The sequence below is a fragment of the Sceloporus occidentalis genome, unplaced genomic scaffold (genome assembly GCF_023333645.1).
Source record: "Sceloporus occidentalis isolate IW3139 unplaced genomic scaffold, rSceOcc1.0.p SCAF_38, whole genome shotgun sequence".
Lineage (NCBI taxonomy): Eukaryota > Metazoa > Chordata > Lepidosauria > Squamata > Phrynosomatidae > Sceloporus > Sceloporus occidentalis.
In genome coordinates this window covers 6551256-6569806 of record NW_028317018.1, presented here as the reverse complement: position 1 = coordinate 6569806, position 18551 = coordinate 6551256, and the positions used below count along the sequence as shown (strand labels likewise).

Here is an 18551-nt window from a genome sequence, read left to right as displayed (position 1 = left end):
TTTAACCCCTTGATGACAATTGCCGGTCCGGGGAACGTCACGGAAATTCAAGTCGATAACGACAAATGACGTGCCAGGACCGGCACGTCTTTAAACGGGTGCAGAAAGCGATCTATTTTCGCTTTCTGCACCGAAACGGCGTTGCTCTAATGCCTCGACCTCGAGGCATTCAGCAACGCCATTATCGGCACAAAGGGGCCATCTCTTTGTACTTTGTAATTCAAAGGCTAACATCCCTGCACACTAGTGAGGTGAATTAGTCTTTTAACAATTAAAAGCTAATATTAATTATATTAGCGCCCTACTTCCTTTGTAGAAGGCCATCAGTTAAAATACCATTTGTAATCATGTCAAACAAGCTCAGTGAACACTTGGAGGACAAGTTGTTCTCCAGGCTGGAAACCATTCCCAGTGCAAATTGCTGCTAGGTTCACATTTGAAGCCCAGCTGATCTAAAATCATCTTAATCCAGTAAGCAAACACATGTGGCAAAGTGAAGCCTTCTTGGGAGAGAAGAGGTCTCTAAAACAAGTCTTTGCATTTAGTACGTGTCAAACAATGCACAAAGAAGGCTGGAAAAATATCCTGTTTACTGGCAAACAGTTGCATGAGAGGCATGGTGTCTAAAACCTACAATTAAATATGATGCATGATATATGGTGTGTGGGTGTTTTGCCTATTCTGGAGATGGTGACATGAACACATTGACCAAGTAAAAGTATGACTATTCTGCAGAGATATGCCTTGTGGCTTACATTTGTGTGGAAGATGATTCATTTTCCAGCAGGTCAACAATCCTAAACACACATTGAAACTGTGCCAGGGGTATCTGAAGTCCAAGCAAGAGCAAGGAATGCCAACTTGCCCACCACAATTACTGGATTTAAATCCCACTGAACATCTTTGAGAACATCTTAAAACACACTGTGACATTTCTAGACACTCTCTAGGATGCTCTAATAACTGTGCTAAAATAATGTGGGTTATACAATTTTCCACAATCATATAGAACCAACCAGGCCAAGTTTTAGTAGTCATTTTAGAAACAATGGTTTCTAAAATGTTTGGTTGTTCCCTGTGATAAGAATGATGTTTCTTTAATCCTGCATTTAGTTTCACTTCAATGCAAGTTTATCACAGTAGATGGGACAGAAACTTTAAGACAAAACAGGGGACGTACTAAACAGCATATTGGGGATGATGGGATGATGGGATGATTGGCTGCAATGTTCAGCACTATCAATAGGTGTCAGTATACTTTTTACACTCATGGTAAATCAAAGTATGTTCTTTTTGGTAGTTCTTGATACTAAATTGCAACGAATACATTGCAAAAAGAAGCTGCAAATGTTTAACTATTTACTTGCTGAAATATATGCAGTTTTATAACGGAATCATGGTAAATTCTATAGAAATAATAGAAACATTTTAAGTAATCAACATATTGATATAATATGGTACATGTATGTGCAAACACCATATTTTACCTGTTTTGATTGGCACAATATGGGAATATATATTATTATTATTTTTACATGGGGATTATGGGTGGAATATTATAGTTACACATGCTAAAGAACACATTTGACCTGTTTTTGATAAGAATATGGCTATAAATATTTTTTTAAATGGGGAATATGGGTGGAATATTATAGTTACACATGCCAAGGAACACATTTGACCCATTTCTGATAAGAATATGGGTATAATTATTTTTTTACATGGGGATTATGGGTGGAATATTATAGTTACACATGCTAAGGAACATATTTGACCCATTTCTGATAAGAATATGGGTATAATTATTTTTTTACATGGGGATTATGGGTGGAATATTATAGTTACACATGCTAAGGAACACATTTGACCTGTTTTTGATAAGAATATGGCTATAAATATTTTTTTACATGGGGATTATGGGTGGAATATTATAGTTTCACATGCCAAGGAACACATTTGACCCATTTCTGATAAGAATATGGGTGTACTCATTTTTTTACATGGGGATAATGGGTGGAATATTATAGTTACACATGCTAAGGAACACATTTGACCTGTTTCTGATAAGAATGTGGCTATAAATATTTTTTTACATGGGGATTATGGGTGGAATATCATGGTTACAAATGCCAAAGAACACATTTGACCTGCTTCTGATAAGAATATGGGAATTTTATTATTTTTACATGGGGATTGTGGGTGGAATATTATAGTTACACATCCTAAGGAACACATTTGACCTGTTTCTGATAAGAACATGGCTATAAATAATTTTTATATATGGGGATTATGGATGGAATAGTATTGTTACACATGTTTAGTACCTTATTTAACAAGTTTCTGTTAAGAATATGGCTATAATTATTTTCTACATGGGGCTTTTGGGCGCAATATCAAGGTTACACATGCCATGGAACATAATTGACCTGTTTCTGATAAGAATATGGGTAAAATCATTTTTCTACATTGGGATTATGGGTGGAATATTATGGTTACACATGGCTAGTGATGTATTTCACTTGTTTCTGGTAAGAAAATGGGTATGATTAATTTTTTCATAGATATTATGGATACTATGATATGATTGCATGTGCCATGTAACATATTTGATCTATTTCTGTTAAGAAAATGGTTATAAATGTTTTTCTACATGGGGATTATGGGTGAAATGTCATGGTTACACACCCTTAGTAACATATTCGACCCATTTCTGATAAGAATGTTGGTATATTTTTTCTACATAGGGATTATGGGAGGAATAGAATGATCAAAGGGACACATTTGACCTGTTTCTGATAGGAATATAGTTATAGATATATAATATATATAATATGTTACTTAGCATGTGTAACTATAATATTCCACCCATAATCCCCCCCGTAAAAAATAATTATACCCATATTCTTATCAGAAACAGGTGAAATACGTTCCTTAGCATGTGTAACTATAATATTCCACCCATAATCCCCATGTAAAAAATATTATACCCATATTCTTATCAGAAATGGGTCAAATGTGTTAGTTAGCATGTGTAACCATGATATTCCACCCATAATCCCCATGTAAAAATAATAATACTCCCATATTCCTATCAGAAAAAGGTCAAATTTGTTCCTTGGCATCTGTAACCATGATATTCCACCCATAATCCCCATGTAAAAAAAATATTTATAGCCATATTCTTTTAGAAAAAGGTCAAATGTGTTACTTAGCATGTGTAACTATAATATTCCTCCCATAATCCCCATGTAAAAAAATGAGTACACCCATATTCTTATCAGAAATAGATCAAATGTGTTCTTTAGCATGTGTAACTATAATATTCCACCCACAATCCCCATGTAAAAAAAATTATACCCATATTCTTATCAGAAACAGGTCCAATATGTTCCTTAGTATGTGTAGCCATGATATTCCACCCATAATCCCCATGTAAAAAAATATTATACCCATATTCTCATCAGAAATGGGTGAAATGTCTTCCTCGGCATCTGTAACCATGATATTCCACCCATAATCCCCATGTAAAAAATAATTATACCCATATTCTTATCAGAAACAGGTCAAATATGTTACTTAGCATGTGTAACTATAATATTCCACCCATAATCCCCATGTAAAAATAATAAAATGCCCATATTCTTATCAAAAACAGATCAAATATGTTCCTTAGCATGTGTAACTATAATATTCCACCCATATTCCCCATGTAAAAAAATATTTATAGCCATATTTTTATCAAAAAAAGGTCAAATATGTTCCTTAGCATGTGTAACTATAATATTCCACCCATATTCCCCATGTAAAAAAATATTTATAGCCATATTCTTATCAAAAACAGGTCAAATATGTTTCTTAGCATGTGTAACTATAATATTCCACCCATATTCCCCATGTAAAAAATGAGTATACCCATATTCTTATCCGAAACAGGTCAAATGTGTTCTTTAGCATGTGTAACTATAATATTCCACCCATATTCCCCATGTAAAAAATATTTATAGCCCTATTCTTATCAGAAATGGGTCAAATATGTTCCTTAGCATGTGTAACTATAATATTCCACCCATAATCCCCATATAAAAATAATAATACTCCCATATTCCTTTCAGAAAAAGGTCAAATTTGTTCCTTGGCATCTGTAACCATGATATTCAACCCATAATCCCCATGTAAAAATAATAATATTCCCATATTCTTATCAGAAATGGGTCAAATGTGTTCCTTGGCATGTTAAACTATAATATTCTACCCATAATCCCCATATAAAGATAATAATACTCCCATATTTTTATCAGAAATGGGTCAAATATGTTCCTTAGCATGTGTAACTACAATATTCCACCCATAATCCCCATGTAAAAATAATAATATTCCCATATTTTTATCAGAAATGTGTCAAATGTGTTCCTTGGCATGTGAAACTATAATATTCCACCCATAATCCCCATGTAAAAAAATGAGTATACCCATATTCTTATCAGAAATGTGTCAAATATGTTCCTTAGCATGTGTAACTATAATATTCCACCCATAATCCCCATATAAAAATAATAATACTCCCATATTCTTATCAGAAATGGGTGAAATATGTTCCTTAGCATGTGTAACTATAATATTCCACCCATAATCCCTATGTAAAAAAATAATTATACTCATATTCTTATCAGAAATGTGTCAAATATGTTCCTTAGCATGTGAAACTATAATATTCCACCCATAATCCCCATATAAAAATAATAATACTCCCATATTCCTTTCAGAAAAAGGTCAAATTTGTTCCTTGGCATCTGTAACCATGATATTCAACCCATAATCCCCATGTAAAAATAATAATATTCCCATAGTTTTATCAGAAATGGGTCAAATGTGTTCCTTAGCATGTGTAACTATAATATTCCACCCATATTCCCCATGTAAAAAAATTATTATACCCATATTCTTATCAGAAACAGGTCAAATGTGTTCCTTAGCATGTGTAACTATAATATTCCACCCATATTCCCCATGTAAAAAAATTATTATACCCATATTCTTATCAGAAACAGGTCAAATGTGTTCCTTAGCATGTATAACTATAATATTCCACCCATAATCCCCATGTAAAAAAATGAGTATACCCATATTCTTATCCGAAATGGGTCAAATATGTTCCTTAGCATGTGTAACTATAATATTCCACCCATAATCCCCATGTAAAAATAATAATATTCCCATATTCTTATCAGAAATGGGTCAAATGTGTTCCTTTGCATGTGAAACTATAATATTCCACCCATATTCCCCATTTAAAAAAATATTTATAGCCATATTCATATCAAAACAGGTAAAATATGGTGTTTGCATACATGTACCATATTATATCAATATGTTGATTACTTAAAATGTTTCTATTATTTCTATATAATTTACCATGATTCCGTTATAAAACTGTATATATTTCAGCAAGTAAACAGTTAAACATTTGCAGCTTCTTTTTGCAATGTATTCGTTGCAATTTAGTATCAAGAACTACCAAAAAGAACATACTTTGATTTACCATGAGTGTAAAAAGTATACTGACACCTAGTGATAGTGCTGAACATTGCAGCCAATCATCCCATCATCCCATCATCCCCAATATGCTGTTTAGTACGTCCCCAAAAAGAGTAAAGGTCCCAATCGTATAGAAAAAGATTGAGAATCGGAAAAAGTATGGGGATTGTGGTTCAAAATTGGAAGGACAAAACTTTTGTAGTATATGGGATATTGCTGAATTGGGGCTAAGCCAGACAATATCAAAGCCGAAAACGCACATGGAAACATTATAAGAAGAAATATCATACCCACCACGAAGTTGTATAAAACATTTATTTTAAATGATCGATTGTATATTGGGACGCGTTAATTATTTTAATCTACGGTTGATTTCACACACGTACATCCCCTTTCAACATGGTTGCACTAACTGGATGACTGGAAGTGACGAAATTTTATAGCGACGCCTAAATCCTTTTCCTGTCACGCCTCTGCACAGTCTTTAAGATCTTCCCACAGTTCCAAGCAGCAGTGACATTTCGGACAGCAAAATGGCGGATAAACCTGGTAAGTGGAGGAGGTCAATGGGACACGATAAGAGAGGAAACAAAGTCTTTGACGTTAGTTATTCTCAGCATATGTTTTCGAAAAGAGAACGGTGAAAGTTTAAATTCAATTTAGAGGGTTGTATCCGAGTTCTGCAACGAATGACGCTGATCTATGGTGGTTTATCCGATGTGCAGTCCCGATCATCATATGTAATTCGGTGGAAGCATTTGACAAACGTGTCAGGTACTTATTTAGTGTTCGTGTTAGTTTAAGAATGCAGTTAGAGCCAAATCCACGTTTAAGGAGAACTTCTTGTATCTAAATCAAGAGGAATTTTGGAAACCGGAATGACCTTGGGAAGGCATGGTAGCTACAGCCGGTATCAACTGCGTTACCCTCTAACTATTTTAAGTAGCGCATTAATCTAGAGACAATGTAACTATTAATGTTTGCTATAATGTGATGCACTCGCTTTTAACCCTCTGTAGCAAAATGTATAATTGGAGATAAAACACTGGCCATAAATCAAAAAAGGCTGTTTCAAATTAAGCTCTGTGCTCGATTTCACACAGAGCGCTGGTGTTTATTGTACACAGCTTTTACTTGCAATGATTTGAAATAAACAGCACACCTGCAACAAAGACAGAAGCAACATCGCTATTAAAGTTTGCCAAGCTCTTAAAGCAATGAAAGCTTCTAGTTACAGAACAATACAAAATAGTCTTTAATTTTTTTTCCTCCTGAAAATTAGAATCCAACAGCACGTTTTTCTGAACAAACCCTTGTCTGTGTGCTTGTATTGTATGTTGGGGAAATCTATACAAGCTCGTTTTGAACTTTTGGTAAATGTAACAGTGCTATTGAAAATGAAAACCCACGCTTAGGTTAAGATGGAGGCAGCTATTTTTTTAAATTCTTATAGGGTTCAATCTTGAGAAGATCAAATATTATGCTAAATTATAATTCCTTATCTCAATTGTAATAAAATTTGAAATATCTACCGCTTTGCTACCTTAATATAACATGGAAATAAAAAAAATTAAAAATCTATATTAATATAAATAAAACTTCTGAACAGTATTAACAAAAATACTGTCTGTTGAATAATTATCATTATCAGAATGTTGAATAATTATCTTTTGTAATGTCAGCCGTTCACTGGCAGGAAAGTTTTCCCATTAAAGTTAATTGGCGAGCCAAATGCAAATACCAATAAGGAATCTTATCAGAACCTCTGGAAACCTTTGTTCGAGCCAGTGATGGGCCTGGTAGGAGGTGAACTGTATGATGGATTCTCATGAATATCTCTGCATCTGGATAATATCATATCAGCCCTCATATGCATTTAAGTTGACAAAAGAGAAAAAACAACAAAGGCAGCCAGTTAAAAGTGACAAGCCTTATGGGAGACTGCATATTGAGCATTATAATAAAATGCTGACCACTGATTTTGTTGCTGCCTACCCTTATTCCGGCTATAACTTCTTTTTTTTTTTTTTTTTTTTTTTTTTGTGTATCCCCTGTGTTAGTACCCATTGCAGAGAGAAGACTTCTGGATGTTAAACTGGGACAGCTACCTAATTGGCTGGCAGGTCGTGATTTCACACCAAATGGCGTTATTGGAGGATTCCGTCAGGGTTAGTACTTATTCATTTGTTCTACGTGCTTTGATGTTTGTAAACATTCTTAGTTTAGAACAGGTTGAAAACACCAGACATTAACGATCTACATTTGTAATCAAAGTGGGTTAGTACAAATAAATGCTAACCTTTCATTTTATTTAAATGCCATAGTCATTATTTCCTATTTCATCCATTGGGTTGTGTTAGTGTTGGCCTGCCACTTTGCGTGGCAGGGGGTGGGGAGCACTCAGAAGGATCGCTTACTCTGGAAGGTTGGTGCTCAGAAGTGTTGTGTGACCCTAAAGTAGTAATGTGACAGGTAACATGTGTTGTAGATACTGGGATTTATTTACTAAAGTGGAAATTTGCTAAGCGGTTATGGGTTTCATGTTCTTGAATCGCATTGTAAATGACCTTAAATGTGAATATTCTTGTAGGAAGGGTTGGGCTGAGCCTTTTAGAATACATAATTCAGTCATGGAGTTACTGATTTAAATTATTTATGGCTGTCCAGCTTCCATGGTTCCAGTTCTTCTCCCAAATTACCACCTTATATTGGGCTTCAATGTTTGATTTGCTTTTCTTTTTGTTGTCTGGCATGTTGATTCATCTTGCAAATAACCTTGTTATGAGCCCAGAAATACCCCCCCCCCCCAGGATCACAGAATTCAGTATGATTGTATGACATTTTGTGTGTTTGTTGCAATCACCATCTAGACTGGCTTTGGTTGAATCGGATCACTTTTTATATTGTGATGGATCAGTTCTTGCTTTGGCTAATCCCTCTTAATAAAATGTACACAAAGCAATCTTATAGCAGGTCATGGGTGATGTAAACATACAGATTGCCCCTTTCATTGCCGCTAATTGTGTTTTTTTTTTTTTTTTTTTTTTCATTGCAGGTTACAATCGATATTTTAACAAGTACATCAATGTTAAAAAGGGTGGCATTGGTGGTTTAGCCATGTTTTTAGCTGGCTATGTGGTGCTCAGTTATGTCTGGGAATATGATCATATAAGTAAGTTGCAGTACTAGAACTTAAATGCATATCCATGCTGGGCTATGGTTATATTTGTGAGATTAGAATACATTTTCATTTTAAAGCAAGAATAATAGTTCCTGTATTTTTTTTTATTTTTTTTCTTTTGCAGAACATGATCGTTCAAGGAAGTACCACTAGCTGTTTGAGACGCTGCAGCTCTGACATCTGTTTGTTATTGTCACTGTTCCTGTATATATGAAGCAGTTTATGACCAATAAACTCTTTTCTGCTTCAAGTGTTTTTTCTTTTTCCTTCACGAAAATGAATAGTAAACTTGTCCTGTTTAACACCTGGCAACATATTTTGTCAGTGCTTCATTGGTCTATGTACAATACATTTTTGGATGCAGCTATAATGAAAACATCCTTTAAAACCAATTCTTCCAGGTGCTTTGATTTGTACTTTGATAATAACACTGATAATATGGATTTTCAAATGGGTCTTTCTAAGTCAGGTTTTGAAGGAAATATCCAAAATTCACAGGGGAAAAGATGGGATTAATCTCACTAATGCTCCTTTTGGTTTGACCCTGTGAATTTTTTGTTATGCTGTGCAGCTTTAACAACTGCTATTTGCTATTCAGTGCTGGGACTGTGCGCCAGGATTGTTTATACAGAGCAATAGAATGCAGAAATCATAAGAATAGTCTACCTAGGACCATTGGGGACATCCAGAAAGTCAACATTTGTGTAGTTCTTAACTCCTTGTGGCTGTGTGCATGTCGCATAGATTCTGATTTCCTGTTAGTCCAAAACACCTTAAAGTTTCTGGTACAACTGACAATTACCGTATTTTTCGCTCTATAAGACGCACCTGCTGATAAGACGCACCTAGATTTTAGAGGAGAAAAAAAAGGAAAATATTTTGAGCTAAAAAATGGGCTAAAATATTTATTACAATAACTGAATAAGCTATGAACACAGTAAGACACACACAGACACAGTAAGACACACACAGACACAGTGAGACACACACACACACACACACACACACACAGTAAGACACACACACAGTAAGACACACACACAGTAAGACACACACACAGTAAGACACACACACACACAGTAAGACACACACACACACAGTAAGACACACACACACACAGTAAGACACACACACAGTAAGACACACACACACAAACACAGTAAGACACACACAGTAAGACCTCCCTCCCTAACCCCCCCTTCTCAGGATCTCCCCTCTAACTCCCTAACCCCCCCTTCTCAGGATCTCCCCCCCCCCGCCCCGGTCACTTACCTTAAACTCCTGTGTTGGAAGCGTGAGGCGTTTGTCTCGGGTGCCGGCGCTTCACTGCTGAGCGCCGGCGTCTGACGTCATATGCCGGCGCCCAGCGTAAAGCGCCGGCACCCGAGACAAACGCTTCCAACACAGGAGTTGAAGCGCTGAGGCAGGCGGCGGCGGCGGTGGCGGCGGCTGCCGCCAGCAAAGGATTCCTGTATATCTGTCAGGCAGAGGGGCCCGAGAGTTGCCGAGCGGTTGTCTTCAGCAACCGCTCGGCACCCCTTGGGCCCCCCTGACTGGCAGAAATCCAGGACTCCTCTGCTGGCGGCCGCCGCCGCCTGCCTCAGTTGCGACCCCGGATTTATCGGCGTATAACACGCAGGTAGGGTTTAAGCTCCGGATTTTAGTTAAAAAAGTGCGTGTTATACGCCGATAAATACGGTATATCGTTGCCCCCCCTCCCTCCCTGCCTGCCTGCCTGCCTGCATGCATCTTCGCTCCATAAGACGCGGCTGATTTTTCATCCTACTTTGGGAGGAAAAAAACTGCGTCTTATGGAGCGAAAAATACGGTAAGTAATGTAGCATCACGGCAGCTTGAGGACTACAAGATTCTGTATAAACCTCCCCACAATTGCTTGATAAGACACCAGGAAGCATGATTCAGTAAGATTAACATACCAGAGTCTGATCATGCATATGCAATGATATGCTGACTTTCATACAGTAATTGCAATAAAAATATATTCAACATAAATTTATTTATTTTTTGCTTCCCTTGTGGGCTGCAGTAAAGAACAGAGCAATAGTAGATTTGCATTTATAACTTTCACAACATTGATTAGGGCACATGTAGTATCAATAAAATAAGATTTTCTAAGGGGGTTGGATCTGGAGCAGTGTATTATGAGCTATTCTTGATTTTTTTTTTTCTGATGACAAACTGGTTTATTGTTGAAATTGTTTTAAGTTATAGGGATAACTTAAGGGAATTATTCTGAAAAAAATATATTTTTGGGTAATAACTGTTTATAACGTTTATATACCTAAGCCATGTAATTTCCAGATTGTTCCATCTGGAAACCTGTGTCCTTGTTTTCTCCAAGAGAATTCTTGGAGAAATCAATAAGTAAAGATAAAACCTTACCTTTGTCATTTTTATACCTAAATATTCCATGGCTTGACTTTTCCAATAAAGTCTCTACAAGGAACCAAGCTCATCTAGACAGGGGCGTACCTAGAGTATTTGACACCTGGGGCGGATCCTGTATGTGGCACCCCCCCCCCCCTACATTTTAAAACTGCATAGCTTCTACCATTATATACCGGCGCAGACACTGAAGGTGGTACAGCATAACACTGTTATCATTATATACTGAGGCAGACATTGACGGTGATACAGCATAACACTTTTCACTATATACTGAGGCAGAAATTGACGGTGGTACAGCATAACACCTATCACTATATACTGAGGCAGACAATGACGGTGGTACAACATAACACCTATCGCTATATACTGAGGCACACATTGACGGTGGTACAGCGTAATCCCTATCACTATACATTGAGCCAGATATTGACAATAGTGCAGCATAACTCCTATCACAATATACTAAGCCAAACACTGATGTGGTGTAGGCCTACCACTTAATTAGTAGTAGGGATGCACCGAAACGAATTCTGGACTGAAACCGAAAATGGGCCCCCCCACACCATAAAAAAAAATCTAACACTTTTATTTCAAGTAAGTAACACACCAAAATAGGACAAAACAAATAACAATATTAATATATATATATATATATATATATATAATTAACAGCAATCACATTTCTATCATGCCCAGGCATACCCAGATTCCAGGATGTACTCGCAGACTTGGCATGATAGGAGTATGATTGCCCTATCTACCCCTTCTCACTCCCTTTTGTCCTACCTACCCCTTCTCACTCCCTTCTCCCTATCTACCCCCTATCCCCCCGTCTCCCTCCCTTCTCCCTATCTACCCCCTCCTAACTATCTACCCTCTCCCACTTTGAAGTTCACTTACCTTTCAGGAGTCCTGCGGTGGGGATGGCCTCTGTCTCCCAGCTCTGCCACTGTATGGAACAGTATAGAGTGATGGGAGTTATGATGTACTAGAGCATAATTATATAATGAAAAATACATTGGAAAGGGTACAGCATAACACCCATCACTCTCACACACTTACCAATCTGCACATATACCAATCCACACACATACCAATCCACACATATACCAATCCACATATATACCAATCCACACATATACCAATCCACACACATACCAACCCACACGCATACCAATCCACCCACATACCAATCCATATACCAATCCAGACATATACTAATCCACACATACCAATCCACATATATACCAATCCACACATATACCAATCCACACACATACACCAATCCACACATATACCAATCCACACATACTAATCCACACACATACACCAATCCACATATATACCAATCCACACATACCAATCCACACATATACTAATCCACACATACCAATCCACACATACCAATCCACACATACCAATCCACACACATACCAATCAACTCTCACTCACTGAATGCTTTCCTACCTTTCCTCTTTTCTCCTTACAGCTTCTTTTCCTCCTCTTCGCTCCTCTTCTTCAGTTCTTCTGTCTTCTTCCGGGTCAGAGGGCATGGACGGCAGTGGGCGCGGCTTCAGTGTTGTGCAGTGCTGTTGCCACGCGGATCGCAAGGGAGCGATATCGGAGGTCTTTAACAGACCTCCGGCTCCCTTGAGTGGTTTTAAGCCGGGTTCAAGGGTTGAACCCGGCTTAAAATCACTCAAGGGAGCCGGAGGTCTGCTAAAGACCTCCGATACTGCTCCCTTGCGAGCCTGCTCCTCCAGCGGCGGACATTGCTGCCCGTCTCTGGAGGGGTGCCGGGTGCCGGCAAGTTGGCACCCCCCTGATGAGCGTCACCCGGTGCAGACCGCCCCCCGCAAGGTACGCTACTGCATCTAGATCAGCTTGAGTAGTAAAGGTGGTAATTACCTGTGTCTTTCCAAGGTTAATTTTAACTAGACTTGGGCACCAGGGGGCTCTTCATGCTCATCTTCGGCAAAAAAAATAATTCGTATTCCGTGACTATTCGCCCGTTCCTGTCTTTTTCCGTATTTTTTATACGGGGTTAACGCGTACCGCAGCGGCTCTGGCGGCAGGAGTTTAAATGTCCGTATGAGCAACTCTATTGGGCGCCAGCAGGGGGCTCATCTGACGAGGCGACCCTATTGGTCGCCTACAGGGACCTCCTCTGGCATCAACCAATTGGTTGATGCCAGAGGAAGACCCTGCAGGTGACCAATAGGCTCACCCGCACGGCCCCTTAACTCCTTAAGGCAACCTGACCACTGCTCTCCCTGCTGCAACAGTCTGTACAACGACCAATAAAGTCGCTGGTACAGACATTTAACTGATAGAGCAGGGAGACCAGCGGTCTCTGCCTGACAAATTGCTGGATTAGGATTGTAAAAGTCTGTACGAGTGACCAATAGAGTCGCTCGTACAGACTTAAAATCCTGGTGCCGTAACTCGGCCGGGAGAGACCACTGGTCTCCCTGCTGTATCAGTTAAATGTCCGTACCAGCGACTTTTTGGTCGTTCGTACGGACTTAACTCTTGCATTTTAAGGAGTTTAGGGGCCGTGCAAGTGAGCCTACTGGTCACCTACAGGCTCTTCCTCTGGCATCAACCAATTGGTGAGTCATCGTGTCTTCTGCAAACGTTGCGGCTGGAGTGTTCATCTTCCATTCCAGCACACGGAGGGATTATGTGATTATTCGATTTGTCTTCCATTATCACCTTTTACATGAACGGGAGATCGTGTATCCGGAAAAGATAAAGATATAAATAATAAATAAAAAACGCCATAGTTGATCCTGTGACACCATCGAGTTCTGAATAGATGCACAGAACCAAAGTAACGCGAATGTGATGCCCGAGGGAGCATGTAAGGAAGCACCCCACAGACTAACTTACATACCGCCTGAGGAAGCCACGAAGCACTGGCGAAACGCGTAGAGGACTTTTTGCTTACAGCATATTTGATTTTTAACCAGCTTTTAATGATTTTTATCTGATTATTTATATCTATTTATCTTTTTTATTCCATTCCCAGTTTCTTGTACTGATTAGATACAACTCCGTATTTATTTTTTAAGGGCTGAGTGCCGGAATAAATTATTTATTTATTGATTTACTCCTCTGATTTGATCATGGCACACAATTATCTTCTGATGAATTTTGGACAAAAAATCATGAATTGCATTTTTTAAACAACACATACTTTATAATTAATTACCATTTGAGTATCCTGAGCACCTGCACTTTAAAAACACTTTATAAACACTGCCATTGGAACACAGAGGAATCACCTGACGAGGACTCAAAGAAATTGAGGATCTACAAGATTCAGATCCAGAACTTCATCAAATACCACCACAACTCCAAGATTTACATCTGATAAGTGCGGTACATCTACCTAAATGTGAGTGCATCCTATTATTGCGTGTACACTGATTTAGAAAGATATCATCCTATGGTATATTTCTTTTTCTTGTTTGAGACGCTGCAGCTCTGACATCTGTTTGTTATTGTCACTGTTCCTGTATATATGAAGCAGTTTATGACCAATAAACTCTTTTCTGCTTCAAGTGTTTTTTCTTTTTCCTTCACGAAAATGAATAGTAAACTTGTCCTGTTTAACACCTGGCAACATATTTTGTCAGTGCTTCATTGGTCTATGTACAATACATTTTTGGATGCAGCTATAATGAAAACATCCTTTAAAACCAATTCTTCCAGGTGCTTTGATTTGTACTTTGATAATAACACTGATAATATGGATTTTCAAATGGGTCTTTCTAAGTCAGGTTTTGAAGGAAATATCCAAAATTCACAGGGGAAAAGATGGGATTAATCTCACTAATGCTCCTTTTGGTTTGACCCTGTGAATTTTTTGTTATGCTGTGCAGCTTTAACAACTGCTATTTGCTATTCAGTGCTGGGACTGTGCGCCAGGATTGTTTATACAGAGCAATAGAATGCAGAAATCATAAGAATAGTCTACCTAGGACCATTGGGGACATCCAGAAAGTCAACATTTGTGTAGTTCTTAACTCCTTGTGGCTGTGTGCATGTCGCATAGATTCTGATTTCCTGTTAGTCCAAAACACCTTAAAGTTTCTGGTACAACTGACAATTACCGTATTTTTCGCTCTATAAGACGCACCTGCTGATAAGACGCACCTAGATTTTAGAGGAGAAAAAAAAGGAAAAAATATTTTGAGCTAAAAAATGGGCTAAAATATTTATTACAATAACTGAATAAGCTATGAACACAGTAAGACACACACAGACACAGTAAGACACACACAGACACAGTGAGACACACACACACACACACACACACAGTAAGACACACACACAGTAAGACACACACACACACAGTAAGACACACACACAGTAAGACACACACACACAAACACAGTAAGACACACACAGTAAGACCTCCCTCCCTAACCCCCCCTTCTCAGGATCTCCCCTCTAACTCCCTAACCCCCCCTTCTCAGGATCTCCCCCCCCCCCGCCCCGGTCACTTACCTTAAACTCCTGTGTTGGAAGCGTGAGGCGTTTGTCTCGGGTGCCGGCGCTTCACTGCTGAGCGCCGGCGTCTGACGTCATATGCCGGCGCCCAGCGTAAAGCGCCGGCACCCGAGACAAACGCTTCCAACACAGGAGTTGAAGCGCTGAGGCAGGCGGCGGCGGCGGTGGCGGCGGCTGCCGCCAGCAAAGGATTCCTGTATATCTGTCAGGCAGAGGGGCCCGAGAGTTGCCGAGCGGTTGTCTTCAGCAACCGCTCGGCACCCCTTGGGCCCCCCTGACTGGCAGAAATCCAGGACTCCTCTGCTGGCGGCCGCCGCCGCCTGCCTCAGTTGCGACCCCGGATTTATCGGCGTATAACACGCAGGTAGGGTTTAAGCTCCGGATTTTAGTTAAAAAAGTGCGTGTTATACGCCGATAAATACGGTATATCGTTGCCCCCCCTCCCTCCCTGCCTGCCTGCCTGCCTGCATGCATCTTCGCTCCATAAGACGCGGCTGATTTTTCATCCTACTTTGGGAGGAAAAAAACTGCGTCTTATGGAGCGAAAAATACGGTAAGTAATGTAGCATCACGGCAGCTTGAGGACTACAAGATTCTGTATAAACCTCCCCACAATTGCTTGATAAGACACCAGGAAGCATGATTCAGTAAGATTAACATACCAGAGTCTGATCATGCATATGCAATGATATGCTGACTTTCATACAGTAATTGCAATAAAAATATATTCAACATAAATTTATTTATTTTTTGCTTCCCTTGTGGGCTGCAGTAAAGAACAGAGCAATAGTAGATTTGCATTTATAACTTTCACAACATTGATTAGGGCACATGTAGTATCAATAAAATAAGATTTTCTAAGGGGGTTGGATCTGGAGCAGTGTATTATGAGCTATTCTTGATTTTTTTTTTTCTGATGACAAACTGGTTTATTGTTGAAATTGTTTTAAGTTATAGGGATAACTTAAGGGAATTATTCTGAAAAAAATATATTTTTGGGTAATAACTGTTTATAACGTTTATATACCTAAGCCATGTAATTTCCAGATTGTTCCATCTGGAAACCTGTGTCCTTGTTTTCTCCAAGAGAATTCTTGGAGAAATCAATAAGTAAAGATAAAACCTTACCTTTGTCATTTTTATACCTAAATATTCCATGGCTTGACTTTTCCAATAAAGTCTCTACAAGGAACCAAGCTCATCTAGACAGGGGCGTACCTAGAGTATTTGACACCTGGGGCGGATCCTGTATGTGGCACCCCCCCCCCCTACATTTTAAAACTGCATAGCTTCTACCATTATATACCGGCGCAGACACTGAAGGTGGTACAGCATAACACTGTTATCATTATATACTGAGGCAGACATTGACGGTGATACAGCATAACACTTTTCACTATATACTGAGGCAGAAATTGACGGTGGTACAGCATAACACCTATCACTATATACTGAGGCAGACAATGACGGTGGTACAACATAACACCTATCGCTATATACTGAGGCACACATTGACGGTGGTACAGCGTAATCCCTATCACTATACATTGAGCCAGATATTGACAATAGTGCAGCATAACTCCTATCACAATATACTAAGCCAAACACTGATGTGGTGTAGGCCTACCACTTAATTAGTAGTAGGGATGCACCGAAACGAATTCTGGACTGAAACCGAAAATGGGCCCCCCCACACCATAAAAAAAAATCTAACACTTTTATTTCAAGTAAGTAACACACCAAAATAGGACAAAACAAATAACAATATTAATATATATATATATATATATATATATATATAATTAACAGCAATCACATTTCTATCATGCCCAGGCATACCCAGATTCCAGGATGTACTCGCAGACTTGGCATGATAGGAGTATGATTGCCCTATCTACCCCTTCTCACTCCCTTTTGTCCTACCTACCCCTTCTCACTCCCTTCTCCCTATCTACCCCCTATCCCCCCGTCTCCCTCCCTTCTCCCTATCTACCCCCTCCTAACTATCTACCCTCTCCCACTTTGAAGTTCACTTACCTTTCAGGAGTCCTGCGGTGGGGATGGCCTCTGTCTCCCAGCTCTGCCACTGTATGGAACAGTATAGAGTGATGGGAGTTATGATGTACTAGAGCATAATTATATAATGAAAAATACATTGGAAAGGGTACAGCATAACACCCATCACTCTCACACACTTACCAATCTGCACATATACCAATCCACACACATACCAATCCACACATATACCAATCCACATATATACCAATCCACACATATACCAATCCACACACATACCAACCCACACGCATACCAATCCACCCACATACCAATCCATATACCAATCCAGACATATACTAATCCACACATACCAATCCACATATATACCAATCCACACATATACCAATCCACACACATACACCAATCCACACATATACCAATCCACACATACTAATCCACACACATACACCAATCCACATATATACCAATCCACACATACCAATCCACACATATACTAATCCACACATACCAATCCACACATACCAATCCACACATACCAATCCACACACATACCAATCAACTCTCACTCACTGAATGCTTTCCTACCTTTCCTCTTTTCTCCTTACAGCTTCTTTTCCTCCTCTTCGCTCCTCTTCTTCAGTTCTTCTGTCTTCTTCCGGGTCAGAGGGCATGGACGGCAGTGGGCGCGGCTTCAGTGTTGTGCAGTGCTGTTGCCACGCGGATCGCAAGGGAGCGATATCGGAGGTCTTTAACAGACCTCCGGCTCCCTTGAGTGGTTTTAAGCCGGGTTCAAGGGTTGAACCCGGCTTAAAATCACTCAAGGGAGCCGGAGGTCTGCTAAAGACCTCCGATACTGCTCCCTTGCGAGCCTGCTCCTCCAGCGGCGGAC

At 39.2% G+C, this 18551-nt stretch overlaps 1 protein-coding gene across 1 annotated transcript; it reads left to right on the top strand.

The window, feature by feature from the left end:
* Positions 1-6041: 6041 nt before the first annotated feature.
* ATP5MF (ATP synthase membrane subunit f) lies at positions 6042-8918 on the top strand. Its single transcript, XM_089488465.1, has 4 exons — positions 6042-6084; positions 7596-7703; positions 8591-8707; positions 8841-8918. The coding sequence occupies exons 1-4, from the start codon at positions 6069-6071 to the stop codon at positions 8867-8869; spliced, it is 270 nt and encodes an 89-aa protein (XP_089344591.1). The 5' UTR covers positions 6042-6068; the 3' UTR covers positions 8870-8918.
* Positions 8919-18551: the final 9633 nt, after the last annotated feature.